At 49.5% G+C, this 19,149-nt stretch overlaps 1 protein-coding gene across 2 annotated transcripts in view; it reads right to left on the reverse strand.

Annotated features, from left to right (window-relative positions):
• Nucleotides 1–850: 850 nt before the first annotated feature.
• Nucleotides 851–19,149, reverse strand: part of CTNND2 (catenin delta 2) — a 473,556-nt gene continuing 455,257 nt past the window's right edge. For both annotated transcript variants that reach the window (XM_075542985.1, XM_075542984.1), the window contains 3 exons: nt 16,036–16,167; nt 9,035–9,108; nt 851–1,111 (listed from right to left, as the gene is read on the reverse strand). In XM_075542985.1, coding sequence (XP_075399100.1) covers nt 851–1,111; nt 9,035–9,108; nt 16,036–16,167 — 467 coding nt within the window. The remainder of the gene's footprint in view (nt 1,112–9,034; nt 9,109–16,035; nt 16,168–19,149) is intronic.

A 19,149-nucleotide genomic window follows, 5' to 3' on the forward strand; every position in this document is an offset into this window, starting at 1 on the left:
AGGCAGTGAAAAAGCACTTTGTTGACAAGGAGTGTGGAATGATGTATGTTAGTTGTCAGAAACTGCTGAATGCCTTGTTTAGTTGCCACAAACAAATTCACATATCAGAACGAACAATACTGCTAAATATTCCTCTTGCTTTGTTTTTTCCATATATAGATATCTTTTTTTTTTCTTTTTTTCCTTTTTGTTTTTGTTAAAACGTACTGGGAGAAACGAAAAAAGAAAAGCTGGAAATCCATACACGTTTCAAAAGTTGGAAATTGAAGCAATATTTAGAACCATGGATGAGGAAAACACCGCTTACGGCATTGGTGTAATATACACAATGTACTTCTCTCTTTTAATCTGTAATGTACATCAAATACTTTACAACAATGCATTAACAAAAGGCAAGAAACATCTTGCTGTACAGAGGAACCCCAATGCAACTGGAAGCCTAGAGTCACAACAGATGAAGAGATCAAACAAGGTGTGAGAAGCCGTCCCCCCTACAGTGTGTAAACGATGCTGTGTCTTGTGCTTAACACCCCAGCCACCTCCTGTGCCTCCCCTGCTCTCCCTGCTGCCTCCACACCCAGCATAAAGCACGTGCCACTCCCTCCAGCTACACTGGACCTCCCTGGCCAGACAGGCTCACTGGCTGCTCTCTATGGACTCCCTGGTGAACTGCTTCCAGTTCACGCAGCGAGCGCTCCCAGATGGCTCATCGGATCAGCTTACTGGTTATCACCGCCTTCCTACGGAACAGGCTCTGACAAACTAAATTTGCAGGGAAAAAAAGAAATGTCTGGTGATATGCATGCACATGCATGGCTCCTGGGCGCCGCAGCCTGCCGGCCCCTCGGCCTCACACCCACGAGTCGGGGGACGCAGGGTAGTGGCTGGTCTCATAGTTCAGTTCGCTGTAGGGACGGGCCGCCGAGTAGAAGTCGACGTAGTTGCCGGTGGACTTGAGTCCCAGGTGCATGGTATACTCGCTGGCGGGAGGGCGATGGTGGACTTGGTCCTCAAAGAAGGAGTCGTCGTAATTTCTCGTGGAATTCTGGAAAGGCTGGTAGGGCTCGTAATCTTTTCTGCTGGGCTCCTGTGGGACTGGCTGTGCGGACACCTGCAAAGCAGAGAACCACGCGGGTGAGCTCCCGTTCCCAGGAAGCAGCCTCCCTCATCTGGCCCAGGCACCCAGCTTTCCTCTCCAGCAGACCCCCAATTCGTCGCTAAGGTTCTGCTCAGAACACTGCCAACTGCTCATTGGCTTTGTGTCGATCATTCTAGGTCATCCCTTCTGACTTAAGACGTGGGCGAGGAGCTAAGGAACACAGTGGTGTATTTTCAGTGCCCCTGCACCTCCAGTATTCTCCAGAGGGGCTATAATCCCAGACAAAGAGACAGGGACGATATACAAGGTCGTATGGTCAGCCAGGTACCTAATTGTCCCTTCAGAGGGCTGGGGCCACTATGTCTCCAATCTGCTCCCTGGGAATGAGGTCACTCTAGCACACCTACGCAAGGGACCCGATACCAGAGTCCTAGACAGATGTACTGCTAAGAAGAAGAGAGAGTCCAGTCAAACCCCTCTGTGCTCTGGGAAAGCCAGTGTTTTCACACCTGATACAGGTAAGGTCTGATTAAGCTCAAGATGACTGTGATGATAAGGTCTTGGTTGACGGATGGCGAGGGCTCTTTAGAAGTATCTGGGAGAAAGACAAGGCTTTCTACTCCCATTAAGAGTTACAGTCTCCAATATTCACAGGGGGAGGTCTACCCTGTCTTACAGGGTCCCTAAAAGTCAGTATCGACTTGATGCCAGTAGGTGTGTCCAAACCAACCTCAACGTTCCCTACTTCCATCGTGACTCTCTGATGACTACTGACTGATATAAGGTCCGGATCCCTGGAGAGTTAAGCAGCTCATTGGAACCTTTGAGTTATAGGAACTCAAGAATTCCTTCTCGCAGCTTGGCTTTAAAGGAGTCCCGTTGAAAGAACTTAGCTGATGAAGCTGTTAACCAGACCTGGGTGGTTCCCACCCCCTGCTGAATTATGGGAGGAAGTCTGGTTCCATAAAGATTACAGCTCTGGAAATCCTTTGGGGTAAGTCTACGCTGTTCTATTGGGTTAGGATAACTTGGAATCCCCTTCATGGAATGGGTTTGGTTTTCTTGGCATTAAGGGAGGGCAAGAAGATGGTCAGCTTGTATATTTATTAGCATTCAGAGCTGAGAGCCCAGCTCTCCCCTTGTCCTCCAATTCCCCACCCAGGCAGCCTGGTCCTGCAGTGAACAGACCTCCCCAGGTGTGGGAGGAAGCCAATCACCTGGGGATGCACAAAGCCCAGCAAATATCCGTTAATTGTGGAGGAGGTCTGTTCAGAATGAGAAACCCCCTCTGAACACGGTCTGATCACTTTCCTAGATTTAGTAATTCCCGACTCATTTAACTAAACGTCAGCCCAGGCAATTCCTGTAGAAATTGGTCTTAGTTAATAGGTAATGATTTGTAATTAGCACGTCATGTGTAAATGAATGCTTCTAGCGGTCTGCACCTAATTCTTCACTCCAGCACGGGAGACTCCCTCCCCGTATATATCATTGATTTACACAAGGAATTGACCTGTTGTTCAAAGAAGTGGTGAACTCCATCATAGCTGCTGTCCAGTATGTCTCTTGCTCTAGTTAGTAGCTCTGAATGGATGAGCTTTCTTTCTTCCTGTGAAAATCCTTAGCACTTAACCATCTGTTGGCCTATGAGCCTGGGGACGAGAGGAATTTGCGGTATTCTGTGTTTCCATGTTGCTAGGATCATGTCTACCAAACCACATGGATGGTAGTGATCTTCTCTGAACAGTCATGTGTTATGTCTACCTTTTCTCTCCTCCAAGACCGCACTGCTACCCAAGTGCAAGGGATCCAAAGGGTGGGGAAGTGAAACAGGCTCCACCGTGCTTCTGCTGCATTGGGCACTATGGTCAACATTGGATGCGTTCTTCTTGGTTTACCCCATACATTCACACGTGTGCATGTGTGTCTCTCTCCTGTGCCCGAGTCTGTCTGTGGTGTGAGAATGGCCTGTGCAGTTGATATGATGGGACTGCATAAAGGTCATGGAAAGCCATGAGTAGGTGAACATCGTATAACCCAAATAACATCGTATAACCCAAGTCATCCTCAGCAGTACGGGGCAACCACAGCTGTGAGATGCCATGAAGCCCTGGGATTGTTCCAACAGAGGATGCCAACAGAGTGGGAATCCATGGGGAGAAAGTAGGTCAGTGGAAAATTGATGGCCTTCTCTCTCCCTAGGGACCTAGTGATGTACCTGACAGTCCAGACGTCTACTCTGGACCAGTGGCATTCAGAGCTGGATGGTGTGCTCTCTGTCCATACAGAATATCATCAGGAGGTATAGGTTCTTGGAGAAGGACATCATACTTCATAAAGTCAGGGCGGTGAAAAAGAGGAAGGCCATTGACAAGATGGATTGACACAGTGGATGCATCGATGGGCTCAAACATAAGAACAATTGTGAGGATGGATGGGACAGGACCAGGCAGTGATTCATACTGTTATATAAAGGGTGGTGATGAGACAACACCAGCTCGATGGCACCCAACATCAACAACATGCTAATACCCATGACCTCTGTTGGCCTGTGACATGTTTGGGACACTCCAGTGCCCTGCTGTCTGTTGTTCATGACCCCGTTTATTTGTTCATTGGCAGCGTTGCTTTTGGCAAAGACTAGCGCTGAGTAGAGTCTGTCAAGGTGTCAGCAATGTGTCCAATGGGCAGGAGGGCCTGTGCATTCCCCAGGGGGGTAAGAACGTTGCCCAGTGTGGCTGTGTGTATGTTGAAAGATTGAAGGCCAAAAAAGAACTCCTGTGTGCATTTCTTCTGTTGGTGGTTGATTCAGCCCACCGCCATTGATTGATTTGACTCATGTTGTTGTTGCTGTCGTTCAGTACCAATGAATTGGTCCAACCTGTAGCGAGCCTACACTCAACAGAACAAAACACTGCCTTGTCCTCTACCACCCTTAGAATGGTCCCTATGCTGAGGCCACTGTTGCAGTTGCTGTGCCAATCCATCCCCTTGAGGACCTTCCTCTGTATCACTGTCCCTCTCCTTTCCCAGGCATGATGGCCTTCTCCATGGACTGGTGTCTCCTGCCATCATGTCCACAGTGTGTGAGATGAAGTCTCCCCATGCTTGTCTCTGAGGAGCACTCTGGCTCTAGTCCTTTCAAGGCAGTTTTTGTTTGTCTTTTAGGATGGGATTTGATTCCTATGACTGGATTCATATGGACCTCACATTGGGTTTCGGAGGCGGTCAAGCTTTACAGGAAAAGACTTCCTCTTCTTTCTCCCATGATGTGACTGGTGGGTTTGAACCTCCAACTTTGAGGTTAGCAGCGCAACACTTACCTGGCAGTGCCGCCAGGGTGCCCTAAATGGTTGACTGAACAACAATTTAAGGTTGAGGAGTCCCTTTGTGTCTCCCTCTCCCCCTTCTCCCCTTGGCACTGGTTGTGTAGAGAGGGCCTGCCCCCGGACACGTCTACTCTCTGGAAGGGGAGTCCCCTTCCTTTGTTCTCAGACCACGTTCACAAACAGCAGTGTGCTCATGAAGACGATGTTTGCTATTACATGGGTCTGGGGCTCAAACGAACAGCTTTCAGGTGTTTCTCTCTGCGTTCCAACTATTGTGATACCTGGCAAGAGTTTAGCGCTCCAGCAAACGCCAGTTCTGGCCCGAGTCACAAAGCGAAATAGGGGTCTGCGCTAATAATAACAGACTGCCACCACCCCCATCAAACTCTGTTGCCACTGAGTCGATTCTAATTCATGGCGATCCTGTACAGACAATAGAACCACCCACAGGATCTCCAAGGTTGCAAATCCTTATGAGAGCAGACTGTGTCCTAGCAGCCGGTGGGTTCAAACCATTGACCTTTCAGTACGCAGTGGAGGTCTTTAATGCCGTGTCACCAGGACTCTGCATGATAATCGTGCTATGAAAATACTAGTGTGGCTATTACAGTATTAGAGCATAGTCTAAGGAGCTCTGGGGGTACTGTGTATTACGCGCTGGGCTGCTAACCACAAAGCCGGCATTTCAAACCCACTGGCTAGCCTGCAGAAGAAAGACGAGGCTGTCTACTCCTTTAAAGGTTTACCATGTTGGAAACCCTATATGAGTCTGAATCAACTCAATGGCATTTAGGTGATAGCATACTCTACCATATAATCTGTCTCTGAAGAAGTAGAGCCAGAATTTACCTTAGAATCGAGGAGGGCAAGACTTTCTCTCACTTACTTTTGACATGTCATTAGGAGAACCAGTCCCTGGAGGACATCATGCTTGATTACACAGAGGGTGAGTGGAAAAGAGGGCTTATGGAAGATCTGTCCTTGAGACGCAGTGACACAGTGAGGGTGCCAATGGGCTCAGCTATGATCATGACGGTGAGGCTGGCCCAGGGCTGAGCACAGCCTTTCTTTATTATAAAATCAAAACCAAGGCAAACTCACTGCCATAGTCAATTCTGGCTCATAGCAACCCTTTAGGACAGAGTAGAACTACCCTTCTGTGTTTGTGAGGCTATAATTTTAAAAAATCATTTTATTGGGGACTCTTACTACTATTGATACAACCCATTCATCGATTGCATCAGGCATGTTTGTACATATATTGCCTTCATTCATTTCTAGACATTTACTTTCTATTGAGCCCTTGGTATCAGCTCTTCGTTTTCCCGCTCTATCCCCCACCTCATACCCCCTTGATAGATTAAAAATTATTATTTTCATATCTTACATTGACCGCTGTCTCCCTTCCCCTGGGTTTTCTGTTGTTCTTCCCCCTGAAAAGGGGTGTATGGTTATGTGTCAATGATTGCAATTGGCTCCCCCTTTTTCCCTTCCTCTCCCCACCTTCTTCCTACCCTTCTGGTATCACTATTCCCACTCCTGTTCCTGGATTCTATGTGTCATGAGCCCCAATCACTTATCTCTACCTGTGTACATGTTCCAGTCTATTCTGAATTGAAAAGCAACACTAGGGTTATGATAGTTGGGGGTGAGACTGTACTTTTTTATGGGAGCAGAGATCCTCATGTATCTCCCATGGAGCAGCTGAGGGGTTCAAACTGCTGACCTGTGGTTAGCAGTCCAACTTGTGCTCTGTTGCAACAGGACCTAAGGTTGCTATGTAGGAATCAACTCTACAGCCGGCACCTACCACCAATCACTTAGTTCAGTGCTTCTCAACCTTCCTAATGCCATTACCCTTTAATACAGTTCCTCATGTTGTGGTTACCTCCCCCCGCCAACCATAAAATTATTTTTGTTGCTACTTCATAACTGCAATTTTGCTACTGTTATGAATCCGGCGACCCCTGTGAAAGGGTTGTTCAACTCCCAAAGGGGTCCAGACCCACCATTTGAGAACCGCTGACTTAGTGTAATCTGACAACGATACTACAGTCATTCCAAGGTCATCATATGATGGGCAGAGCTCACAGTCATTGTGAGGGCTCAGTCTTTCTGAGATGACCGCCACCAAAGGGAAAAGTATGAAGCTGCCCCATCAATGCCAGCCCAGATATTGGGTGCCCCTTTACTTGCCCACGTCCCACAGTCACCCAGAGAACAAGCCTTTGAGAACAGGTGCTGAAGAAAACCAATAGGAAAACAAAGATGCATTCTGGAAGTCTCCTTGATCCAGGACTCCTGAAATGTGACTGTGTACCCAAGACACCGGGGTGTCCTGGGAAATGCGATCTGACCCAGCTGGGCTGGGGAAGCATCTCACCTGTATTTCTAACCAGCTGCTGGGGTGTGCTTCAGGTGTGCTTCAGGTGCCCCACACCAACTGGGTCTTGCAGGGCGCTCCTGAGTACTTTCTATTTGGTTGTTTATGTTGAACTTGCTGCTTCCAGTTTACTGGAAACAGTGATGTCGGATTCATGCTTCCCTCCTCAGGAAGAATTGGCTGGCTCGTAGCCAATTGGCTCCCTGTCTAGCAACGATCAGAGTAGCCCTACAATGGACACTGGTCTATTTGGACCCTTATTTTTTACCCTGGTGGTGTCGTGGTTACGAGCGGCTGCTAACTGCAAGGTCGGCAGTTTGAAACCACCAGCTGCTCCATGGCAGAAAGAAGGGCCTTTCTACTTCAAGAGGTTCAGTCTCGGAAATTCTGCCCTGTCTGTGGTGTCACTATGAATCAGCATCTACTCTATGACAGTGGGTATAATTCTGCCCCATGGTAGGAAAACTGCTTACTCCCACCAGAAAAAAACAAAAAAACAAAAACGTGAAGTGGTAATACAGCCAAGGGCTGTATTCAAATGTGTGGTTGTTCCATCAACCAGCAGCACTACGAGACTGACCCTGTGAGGGAAGGTCAAGGAACAAGGTCTTTTCCATTTCCTCCCCTATGTGTCCAGCAGCCACTTGGTGGCCCGTAGTTCGCTGCTTCCGTAATTGCTCTTCCAATTCCCAGCGACCCCAGCACAACAGAAGGAACCGCTGGCTGGCCCTGCGCCGTCCTCACAGTCACGGTGACCACCCGTCTCACCTGGGCGCCTCCTCTTTTCCGGTGGCCCTCTACCTAGCATGGTGTCTTTCCCTAAGGAAGCGCTCCTCCCGATGGCCACCTGAAACCAAACCCACTGCCACAGCTTCTACTCTAACGTCTGGTGATCCAGTGTAGGGTTTCAGAGACTGACCATCTTCACGGCCTCTTCCTTCTCCTGCAGAGCACTGATGGCCTGGAACTGCTGACTTGGCAGTTAGCAGCCAAATGGCACCGAACAATTCCTCCTTGGAGCCCTTTCACCTGTTTTCTAACAATTGAAATGTTTCCTTTCCAAGCACCATTCCGCCATATGAATAAGGAAGCTCACAAGAGAAGTGGTGCGTTGAAATCTTGGTGCTGGCGAAGAGTATTGTAAGCATTATGGAAAATAATCATATTTGTCTTAAAAGGACAGCCAGAATGCCTTTTGGAAGCGGGGATGGCGGGCTCTTGTCTCACATACTTTGGGCATGTCATCAGGAGAGACCAGTGCCTGGGAGAGGACCTCATGCTTCCTAAAGGGGAGGCTCAGCGCGAAAGGGGAAGAGTCTCAACAAGATGGGATTGATACAGTGGCTACAGCAATGGGATTAAACATAATGTGGCGGTTATATAACTTCATGTCAACTTGAAGATCTATAAACGTGTAGGGGTGGAGTTTAGCCTGTAAATCCGGTCACAGCCTGATGGTAGCTCCTGGTGGGCATGGCCCCCTCATAAGGAGGGTCCTGGGAACCTCCCATTTCTCTCTGCCTTCACCTTCCTGCTGGCTGACCCTGGTGGCTGCAAACCCTGTGATGCGGCCACCACCACTGGATCCAGACTTTGTACCCACCGGCCTGTGGTCTTCCTGCATTCCGCATCATTGCATGTGGCTGCGTGAGTCTGAAGAGGGACTTAAGGACTGGTATTGGACTTATAGACTTGATCTGGACTGCGCTGGGATGTTTGCTTGATAGATACTTAGTTTTTGGATATAAAGCTCTCTCTTACATATATGTGCACCAGTGGATTTGTTTCCCTGGTCAACCCGGCCTAACACACATAACACCTGTGAGGATGGGGAAAGGCTGGGCATTGTTTTGTCCTGTTGGAAGCAAGGTCGCTGTGAGATGGAACAGACCTGATGGCACCTAACAACAACAACTTCACTTTAGTGTCTCTTGAGTGGGAATCTCCTTGACAGCAATGGATTGGGTTTTGCTGTTTGGGGCACTAACAACTCAAATACTTCAGCTTCCACTTGCCCTGAGACCCCCCCACCCAGCTGGCCACACACCTACATCCCCCCCAGCCCTGCCATAGCTCCAGTTTACTGTGTAACCCACTAATGGGTCCACCTGTTCCCCTGGGGCCTGGGGGTACTTCACTTGGGGTCCAGGTGAAGACAGAGAGTTAGCCATTCCTTGTGCCTCAAACAAACACACATCTCCTGATGGGTCGCGTCGACTTTACCTGGTTGTGTTTGATGTCTTCATTGGGCGCACCGTAGGAATTCCTATACAAAGTTGAGATTCCAGTATTTTGAGCTGAAAGCCAAAGGGAAAGGAGAGGATTAGCCAGAAAAGCAAGATTCCCAACGAGGAGTCACGAATTTCGAGGGACGGCGTCCTTGACCTCACCAAGCAGGGCTCCTGGTGGGTCACATGGAGCGGAAAACCGTTCTGGCCCCGAGCCCTTCTGCTTTACATACCAATCTGGAGAAAGAAGAACAGTTAGTTGACAAAGTCCCCAAGGTGTGTCAGCCTCCGGCCATAATGCGCACCTTGCGGACAGGGTCAGGGCAGGTGCGGCAAGCAGATGGTAATCTTACACATTTTATTGCTGCTGATGCCAGTGGAGGCTGGCGGGTAATCACGGCTTGTCACCCGCACTGAAGCATGTGGGAATCTGTACCAGCAGCACACTGTTCAGCTGAGGAATGACAAGAACATACTTTCTAGCTGGAGCTCACAAAAGTGCTTCATTATCCCCCAGACAGCTCATTGCTCCCAGGTCCCAAGGAGGAGCAGGAAGAGCTACCGAGATTCCTCTTTCCGTCTGGAGCAGCGGTTCCCAACCTCCCTAATGCCGCCAGCCTTCAATACAGTTCCTCATGTGGTGGTGACCCCCAACCATAAAATTAGTTTATTTGCTACTTCACCACTATAATTTTGCTACTGCTATGAATTGGGCGACCCCTGTGAAAGGGTCATTCGACCCTCAAAGGGGTTGTAGCGACCCACAGGTCGAGAACCAGTGGTCTAAAGGCTGTGGCTTTAGAATCCTGTTAGGGAAAGAGACTTGAACACACACACACACACACACACACACACACACACACACCATGCTGTGCGTACTGATGAGCCCCTGGGCTGGTGGGGAAGAAGGGATGAGGGGCCCTCCATTGGCCAGCAGCTTCTATAGACCTGGGCACTACTGTTTTGATCTTGAAGTTCACGTGATCCAGCGCAGACCACCACTCCCCACACAGCTGCTAAAGGCCGTGGGTTGACGGAAGCTCTGTCGTTGGGGTGTAAAGCATGCTGGAACCAAGAACAGATTCTATTTTGCATGATGTTATAAATATCCAAATGGGTCCTGGCACAAAACACGGTGCCCAGCCCAGCCTTGGGAGAGAACATGGCCCTGCCTGTACCCTGCATTCAGATGCCTTGCCTCTGGGACTGTGGGACAACACATTTCTGTTTTTAATACGCCACTGGTTGGCACTCTTTAGCTGTGGAAGCTCTAAGGAAAGGTCCTATTACCTACATGCCCAGTTTAGGTAGCTGTGAACTGAAACTCCTGTTGGTAACCTTTGATTAGGAAGTGAGGACTAGGAGGGCCTTTTCAATCCAACTCAACAAAGCAAACACTACTCTGGTAGGCTCTCTGGTGTGACAGAAAGCCCTTCCGTGGTAGTGAGATATTACGTCAAATGGACGCTCTGTGCTACAGGTGGAGTTCGACTGGTCAATCAAGTGGCAGTGTGATGATACCTCCTTCAGAGTGTGGCCTTCTGGATAAGAGCAAGATACAGCTGAGACGATTCCCCACTGCCACTTTGCCTACCTCCTCACTGGGACTCTGTGTCTGCCTCCAGGGGCAACGCCATCTGGGCTGCCCGACCGGAGAGCTGTCAGGTCCCTGCCACGTTTGCTCACGTAGACCTTGAGCCTTGAGAGTCTGCATCCACCGGCCTGTGATCTCCCTGCTTCACCTTTCTGAGTCATTGAGCTGGCTGGCATCGGGCCTATTGCCTTCAGTTGGACAAGGCGCCCCTTCTTAATGTAAAGTCCTTTCTTGTTCATCGATGGGTGTCCCTGGTGTGCATTCTAACACACTTTCGGTCTCTGGGCATTGGTGAACAGCACCATCTCTCTGTGCTCTGGTGAACAGCACCATCTCAGACTCCTTGGTCTCCTGACTGCCTCTGGGCCCAGTCCTTCTCCACAGTTCATCCCACTCCCAAGAGCCATCGTGGTCATTTCATTATACAAATGAGACCATGCCACTCTCCCTGATGATCGCACTTCAATGCCCCCCACCACTGTACTTAGGGTAAAATCAAACTCCCCAATATAGGCTATGAGGCCTCCCCAGAATCTGGCCTCTTCAAACCTTTCTACTACATGGCCCCTCCCCCTCCCCTTCCCTTGGATAGCCATGCAACCTTTTCTCTTGCTGGGGTAAACGGAGTCACTTTGCTTCAGGATGTTGTACTTGCTGATCCCTCTCTCTGCCACTTTCTTTCCTCTGACTCTGGATTGGCTGCCTCCTTGTGAGTTTTGAGCTTTCAGCTCACATGCCCCCTCTTTGACCACACAAGTTAAAGTGATTCCCTTCCACACTCCATCACCAACACCACCTCTGTTCATGACCGTGTTATCTTTATCACATTCAACAACACGTACGACTGCCTTATTGGTGGATCTGTTCTATTTGCTCCCCTTCCCTTGCCTGTGTTCACCTACGAGAGTGGAAGTTCCACAGGGCAGATCTGGGTCTGCCTTGTTACCGTTGTATGCATCCTCAGAGCCCGTAACAGTGCCTGGCCCACTGTGGACACTCACTGATGGACTGCTTTATTGACCGGCTCAGTGAATGAGTGGACCTTAAAAAGAGCAGCTCTGCCTTCAGAGCTGTCAAGTGCTTATGAAGAGGCCACTCCAAGGACAAGGTGAAGTCCTGTATGTTTTTCCCCTGCTGCTTAGAATGATGGGCAAGGTTGCCCTAGTCCCGGCCTGGCCTCCTTTCCTGCCATGTTTGTGATTTCAGAGCTAATGTTGTTTGTACTGGAAGGCCTTCCCTCCTACCCTTTGGTCCTCTTCACCGGTGTGTAGGTGATGGTGTAGCTGGGATCCATACAGACCGACAGTGTCTTCACCGACGTTTTTCCCTTGAAGGTCTGAGCTGACCATAGACGTACTGAAACGTTCTTCGAGGGTACAAGGCCTCAAACACCAATTTCCAACTTCATCCACATGTTGAAGATTAGAGTAGGACGAACAAATACACTGACAAAATGGGATGTGCCACTTGATGGAAAGGCGTTCCGCATTCGAGAAGCTCAGAGGGGCGGGGCAAATCCCTTGGGGGCATTTCAAAGTCAGGCCATGCACCTGCTAGGATTCCCAGCCCACCATGAACACGATGCTCCTGGGGAATGGTGATGGCGAGAAGACGTGTACAAGTCTGGCGTGCCCGAATGAGCTGCTGGCCTTTGCTTCTGAAAGACTCCCGAATGGCAGAGAATCATGACTGGGAAATGGATCCCCAAGAGGTGGAAAGACGGGGACCTAGGGACACAACCCTGGATGGATCTCCATTTCCAAGAGCCAAGTAGAGCCAGGCAAGGGGCTACCTCACGTTAGGCTTCCTCCTTCTCGTGTCAAATTGTGAGGGTCACTACTGTCCTTGCTTCTCCCTTAGCAGAGGCGAGGCTTGCTTCGGTGGCAAGGGTAGGGAGTCCTTCGATGCCCGAGAATCAAGGAAGATGGCAGCTTTTCCTTCTTTTTTTCTAAGGTGCCAACCTTCCAGTGCCCCTTGAGTGTCTTCTCAAATGCAGAAAAGAATCCTCATCTTGAGGTGGAGACTACAAAAAATGTCATCTACCAAGAAAGTCTGGAACGGCGGTTGCCAATGGAAATACTGGAAAGCAGAGGTTGACAATTCCATTCTCACTCATCGTGCCACACTGGACAGAGGAGGACTGGCCCATAGGCTCTCCCAAAGTATCCACCTTCCGGGCCCAGCCTCGTCTTTCTCCATGGAGTGGTTGGTGGGGTGAACTATTGGCCTTGCTGTCAGCACACAGCTCTTAACCCCCCACACGACCCAGACTCGTTTATACTAAGATAGTCAAGCTCCCTCACTGCCATTGAGTTGATGCTGACTCCGATCGACCTGATAGGGCAGGGGAGGGCTGCCCCGGTGAGCTGCCAAGACTGTAACTCTTTACAGGAGGTAGAGAGCCCCATCTTTCTCCTGTGGAGTGGTTGGTGGTTTCGAACTGCGGACTTTATGATTAGCAGCCCGACTCGTAACCACTACGCCACCAAGGCTCCGGTAGAGGAAGTGATAAATAAACCATCAGTCTGTTGATCACTGTTTGCCATTACCACCACATCCACCAACCTCACCACCACTTCTGTCCTCACCCGCACCATCAGTTTGACCCCTGTCATCGAAAACCGTCACTCCTACTGCTGCCTCCACCATCATCACTCTCACCACCGACACCTTGACCACCATCATCTCTACTCCCATGATCCTCACCACCATGACTGCTACCAACATCCTCACCACTACCACCCCGACTGCTTTCTCTATATCGTCACCATGACGACAGACGTCACCACCCTTACTGTTGTCATCACCGTGAGCATCACCACCCTCGCCCCTGCCACGTCTTTACAGCATCAGCGGACTTACTGTCAGCTTTCCTACAAAAGCAGATCCTCCAGTGGAGAGATCACTGTTCTCCCAGGCTTGCCACCTGAAGGACTCCGCACTTCCCCGTTGCATTTTAAAGAGAGGAGAAGCTGCTTAAGCCTTTAAACACGTTTGAAGTAATTACATACATCTCAATACTGGGCTTGTCAAGTGCCATGCCATTTTCGGGTGGGTGGGGGCGGGGATCAGCCATCGTGTCCATGTTAGATTTTATTTTGTAACCATATTTGATTTTAATTCTGTGTGCAGGGCCCAATCTTGTACATCTGGAATGATTTCAGGTGCCAACACACCCACATCTTATAGCCTTCGTGAAGAATTTGATCAGACAAGGGAACGAAAGAGAAACATGAAACTCAATTGAGAATCGCGCAGTCAGTTCCACAATTCTGGTCATTCGTGCCTCAATTTGTCCTCCCAGACTAAGGGCCACGTGGCTTCAGGGGGCGATGCTAATTGTAAAATTAATGGGTCAGGGGAACTGGGCGTCACTCCGCCTTCGGAGGAGTCAGTACAAATGAGATTCTCCACCCACTGTCTCGCTCCAGCGAGTCTGCTTTCAGATTCCTCACTCTCTCGGCCTATATGCTTGTCTACGATGGCATGAGGCTGATGGGAGGAACGAGGTGACAGAGGGCCATGAGCTATGGCTCACAGGGCCCATCAGGGCTCCCATTCAGGAGCCGCGGAGGCGTCAGGGCAAGACGCTCACTGTAGGTGCTCTGTGGGAGCAGTGCTGTGACCTGGGGGCGGGGATCAGAAGCGACCATTGATTCTGGGCCGTGGCTTGATTCAGCTGTGCCGAGTTAAGCACTGCCTCCGGGTAAATACACTCACCATCAGAAAAATGTCTATTACTCATCCTGGGTCTGGAAGAGCTCTTAATAAATCTCCCGATTTGTCTACTTGGCTACCCTGCAGGTCTACAACTCAATGACAACAGAGAATAACAACCCTTGCTTTCTAAGATTCTTCTGGGAAGGCCTGGGTGTCCGTGTGGGGTGGCCCTCTTCTTCCCTGCATGAATGATAGAATCTAGCCCCGCTCCATCAACACCCTACTTCCTCTTGAGGGAGCCATTCTCCACGTGGACAGGGCAGAGAGGGACTTGGAAGTTCCTGCTAGGTGTCTTGCCAGCTTTGGCTACTCTGCTTTCAGGGCATGCCCACTACCGCAGCAAGGTCTCCCAGTCCAGCTTCTCGGGGCAGCGGGGGAGGGCTGGGAGGGTCTTGAACAGAAACAGTGGCTGTCGCTTCAAGGACTGTCATCCAGATTGTAAGGCAAGTGAAGGTGAAGGCAGGGACGAGACTGGACTTGAAGGAGTGACTGAAAAGCACAAAGGTTAGCTTCCACGGAGTCCTGGATGATAAAGAAAGAAGACGCAATGGAAGCGATTCTGGTAGGCAGGGAGGGATGAAGGGCACCTATCAATGTCTTCTTGGTGAAAGCATGGAATGTGGTGCAAGTGAAGCGTCGTGGGGCTATGCCCCACCAGGGGGTTGTTGGCATCCTTGGAAGACGCACAGAGATCTCAATAGGAGTGAGCGGGCTTCCCGGAAATGCTCTTGCTCTGCTCGGTTTCTTCTCTTCTTTTTCTTTCTGGCCCATCCCACTCCTTCCCCCGCCCCCCTTCCTAACAGACAGCATCCATCCTCTTGGGTTCTCCTACACATCAAGTTACACCACACTAGCGCCCCGCGCCCGTGCGATGGAATCTGGGCACGCCCCGTTCCACTATGCTTCGCAGACGTGTCAGCTTGGCCAAACTCAAGGTGTGTGGCAACCCAGAATCCAACCAATCTGTTGGCTCCCTCCATATTTCCAACTGCACATGCTCACTCTGTGCCTCCGTGCCCCACTTTGGACATCTCCATCACGCAACTCGCAGATTCAATAGACCCACTGCCACAGAGAGGTTGCCGACTACATCAGGCTTTAGGGCAGAGTAGAAGTGCTCCGTCGGTTTTCCAAGACCAACGATCTTCTTGGAGCTCACTCCTGAGAAGTGACTGGTGGGAAGTGGCTGGTGGGTCTTTATCGCCAATCTTGGAGTTGTTTGTCTGATGCTTAACCAACTGCACCACCAGGAGGCACCGTTTAATAGACTACACGGACGTGCACTTTGATACACATCAAGAAACCAAACAATTATGCACTGCGTTCATTTTATTGCCACGGTCTGGAAGGGCACCTGCGGTCGCTCTGAGGCATGCCTGGGTTTGGAGGTGGACTAGGAAGAAGGGTGCAGGGAAAGAAAGACTGAGGATGAAAAGAAGGGCCGAGCACATCTCCTCCCCTAGCTGGTCTCAGGAATATGATGCTCAGTTTTCATAACCCTGGCTCAGTCGCCTCACTTCCAGTGCTTGGGACCTTCCCTATCAAGCTCACAGGTGACCCAAGAGCGGCTATATCCTGTCTTGCCGATCTGACAAGGACAGATGGAAGCCCGCCATCCTAGCCCTCTGGACCTGCCCTAGAGCTAGTGGCCATCTCTGGGAGAAAGTGCCCGCCGAACTCACCTGTCACGGTGTCTTTCCTGGAAGTGTGTTCTCCTTTAGGCCCGTGGTAGGTGGTGTTGCTGCCAGTGGATTCATAGTCTGTTTTCCTCTCTTTGAGGCTGATCATTTCCCGAGGGGAGGCTGGGGCACTTGCTAAAGAAAGAAACCAAAGGGACAATTTCCATCTCTCATGGCATGGCATGTCTGGCTTCTGACGCACACCCCAAGCCAATGCAAACCCAAACCCAGTTCACAGCCATTGAGTGTGTGGTAGTTACATAATCTGGTGTCAATTTGAGACTTGAGAGGATTAAGAGTGAAGGGGTGGAGCCTAATCTGTCAATTGGGTCATAGCCAATGAAGCCTCTCTGTGGGCATGGCTTTCTCCTGAGAATTCTGGGAACTCCTGTATTTTCCTCATTGGAGACAGGAGACACACTCTCTCTCTGCTCACTCCCTTAGAGATGCTCTACTGACAAGACACAGGCCACTAGGCTGATAGACCCTGTGCCTTGGGAACTGGAGGAACCATGTGGAGACCCCTGCCAGTGCTGAGATACTTTTACCACGACTGGATCCACAAGTCTTTGCACCACCGGCCTGTGATCTTCCTGCATTCGGTGTCATTGCATGTGTTTCATGAGTCAGAAGAGGGCTTTATAGATTGGTATCAGACATATGGGCTAATATCAGACTTGTGAACTTGATCTGGACTGGGTTGGGGTGTTTTCTCAATATTCATTAGTTCTTATATATAAAGCTCTTTCTTATACACATATGAATATGTCTATGAATTTGTTTCTCTAGTCTACCAAGACTAACATAGAGTGGATGCCAACTCACAGAGACCCTGTAGGACAGGGTAGAATTGCCTATGTAAGTTTCCAAGACTGTAACTCTTGACAGGTGATCCAAAGCCCTATCTTTATCCCAAGATGCTGCTGGTGGTTTTGAACTGCTGACCTTGCAGTTAGCAGCCCAACCACACCCCTAAAATGGTAACTACTATACCACCGGGGCTCTCACACACATACAGACCCATCAAGGTTAAGAATACTCATATGTATGTTCATGGACCTCTTGATCTTTTGGTAGATTTGGCTCTTGGCATGCCTGCCTCCCTTCCTGCACCCAGTGACATTATAGTTAGTGGGTATGTGACCTAGAATCAGGTAATTTAGGGATTTATACCAGGGCCTGTCAGTTTAGAGCGAGAACCTTGTGAGGGTAAGACCTCCCCAAAGTATATGCTGGAGACCAATCAGGGTTTTTTTCTATTTTCCATTTCCTTCATTCTTCCTGTTTTTCCTCCTCTTTTCTTTTGTAATGGGAAGGGCTACCATTCACACTTGGGGATTCCTAATGATAAGCAATGCATTTTACTTAGGTGCTGTTGCTAGGTGCCATCAAGCCAGTTCAATCCATAGTGGCCCTGTGCCCAACAGAGAAACATGGCCTGGTCCTACGCCATCCTCACAATCGTTCCTGTGCCTGAGCCCACTTGACAGCCACTGTGTCAGTCCATCTCATCGAGGGTCTTTCTCTTTGTTGCTGCCCCTCTACTTGACCAAGCATGATGTCTTTCTCCAAAGACCGGTCTCTCCTGCCAACATATCCAAAGTGTTTAAGATGCAGTCTTGCTATCCTTGCCTCCAAGGAACATTCTGGCTGTACAATTTCCAGGATGAATCTGTAGGTCCTTTAAGCACTTCATGGTACTTTCAGTAGTCTTTCAACAGTCTTCACCAACACTGTACTTCAGGCGCATCAATTCTTCTCTGGTCTTCTTTATTCAGTGTCCAACTTTCACATGCATAGGAGGCCACTGAAAATATCACGACATGGGTCAGGAGCACCTCAGCTCTCAAAGTGTCACCCTTACTTCTCAACACTTAAAGACGTCTTGTGCAGCAGATTTACCCAATGCAACACATCGTGTAATCCCTTGACATATTTATTTTTGGAGGGCCCCAGTCTCATCGGGTCTCAGTTTACCTTCCAGCTGATTTCCACAAGCCTCTCTGGATGCTCACAACTCCTGCCACTTGGGACTGCTTGTTTCCTGAAGGAAGAGCCCTCTTTTCACTTTGGGAGGCATTTAATTCACATCATCCAACCTCGCATCTTCTAGAGCAGTGGTTCTCAACCTTCCTAATGCTGCGACCCTTTAAAACAGTTCCTCACGTTGTGGTGACCCCCCAACCATAAACTTATTTTCGTTGCAACTTCATGCTTGCTGTATGTGTGGTGAGCCATTGAAGGCGGAGAAGAGCAGGGAAGAGTTTTGATTTCATTGAAGGTGACCATTGGCTGGGTGGAGCGGACAGAGATAGCTAAAACACGAGCCATCTCAGGCTTCAAGGGAGTGGGTACAGAGAAGACAGAGGGCGATGCGGGAGGCTGGGGAATGTGGGGGAGTGCCGCAAATCAATGGGAGATCTAGCGCTTCCAAAGGGGGGTCTAGCTCCATCTAGGAAACTCCGTTTTCCGGTCCTTGCTCCTGGCATTTTGCCTTCTGAGTCTTCTCACAGGAAGACTAACTTTTTACAAGGTGCTGTCAGACAATCAGTAAAGGATGATCTTTTGAAGTCCTCTTGGATGAAGCTTTTAAAATTAGTCTCGTGTTGCACAGCTGGGGTGTTTCTGAAGCTCCGTCCAGTGTGTCAGTATCCTCTGGAGACCTCATGCACAGGTCTCCAGCTAGCCAGGATGAAGCCCTGGGGGGAAATCCAAGCTCTCAAACAGGCATCTACAAGGTGCCTTCTGTGTGTCTAGCCATGCAAATGTCAAGGCACAGCTCTGCCAGAGCCAGGGCAGGACAATGGCCTCATACGCCTGATGGAACATCCTCATCCCTTCCAAGAGCCTTCCAGCCCATTACACTATTTCATCTTCACAACACAGATTGGTTCACCGTGATTCTTAATAGTGAGAACTCTTAAAGAGATGCCCTCTGTGTTACTCCAGGTAGACTGGAGAAACAAATTCATAGACACTCATATGTGAATAAGAAAGAGCTTTATATAAAAAAGCAGAATATTGAGAAAACATTCCAGATCAAGTCCATAAATTCAATTATTAGCCCATATGTCTGATACCAATCTCTAAAGTTCTCTTCTGACTCCCAAAATACAA

This window comes from Tenrec ecaudatus, chromosome 2 (genome assembly GCF_050624435.1).
Source record: "Tenrec ecaudatus isolate mTenEca1 chromosome 2, mTenEca1.hap1, whole genome shotgun sequence".
Taxonomy (NCBI): Eukaryota; Metazoa; Chordata; class Mammalia; order Afrosoricida; family Tenrecidae; genus Tenrec; species Tenrec ecaudatus.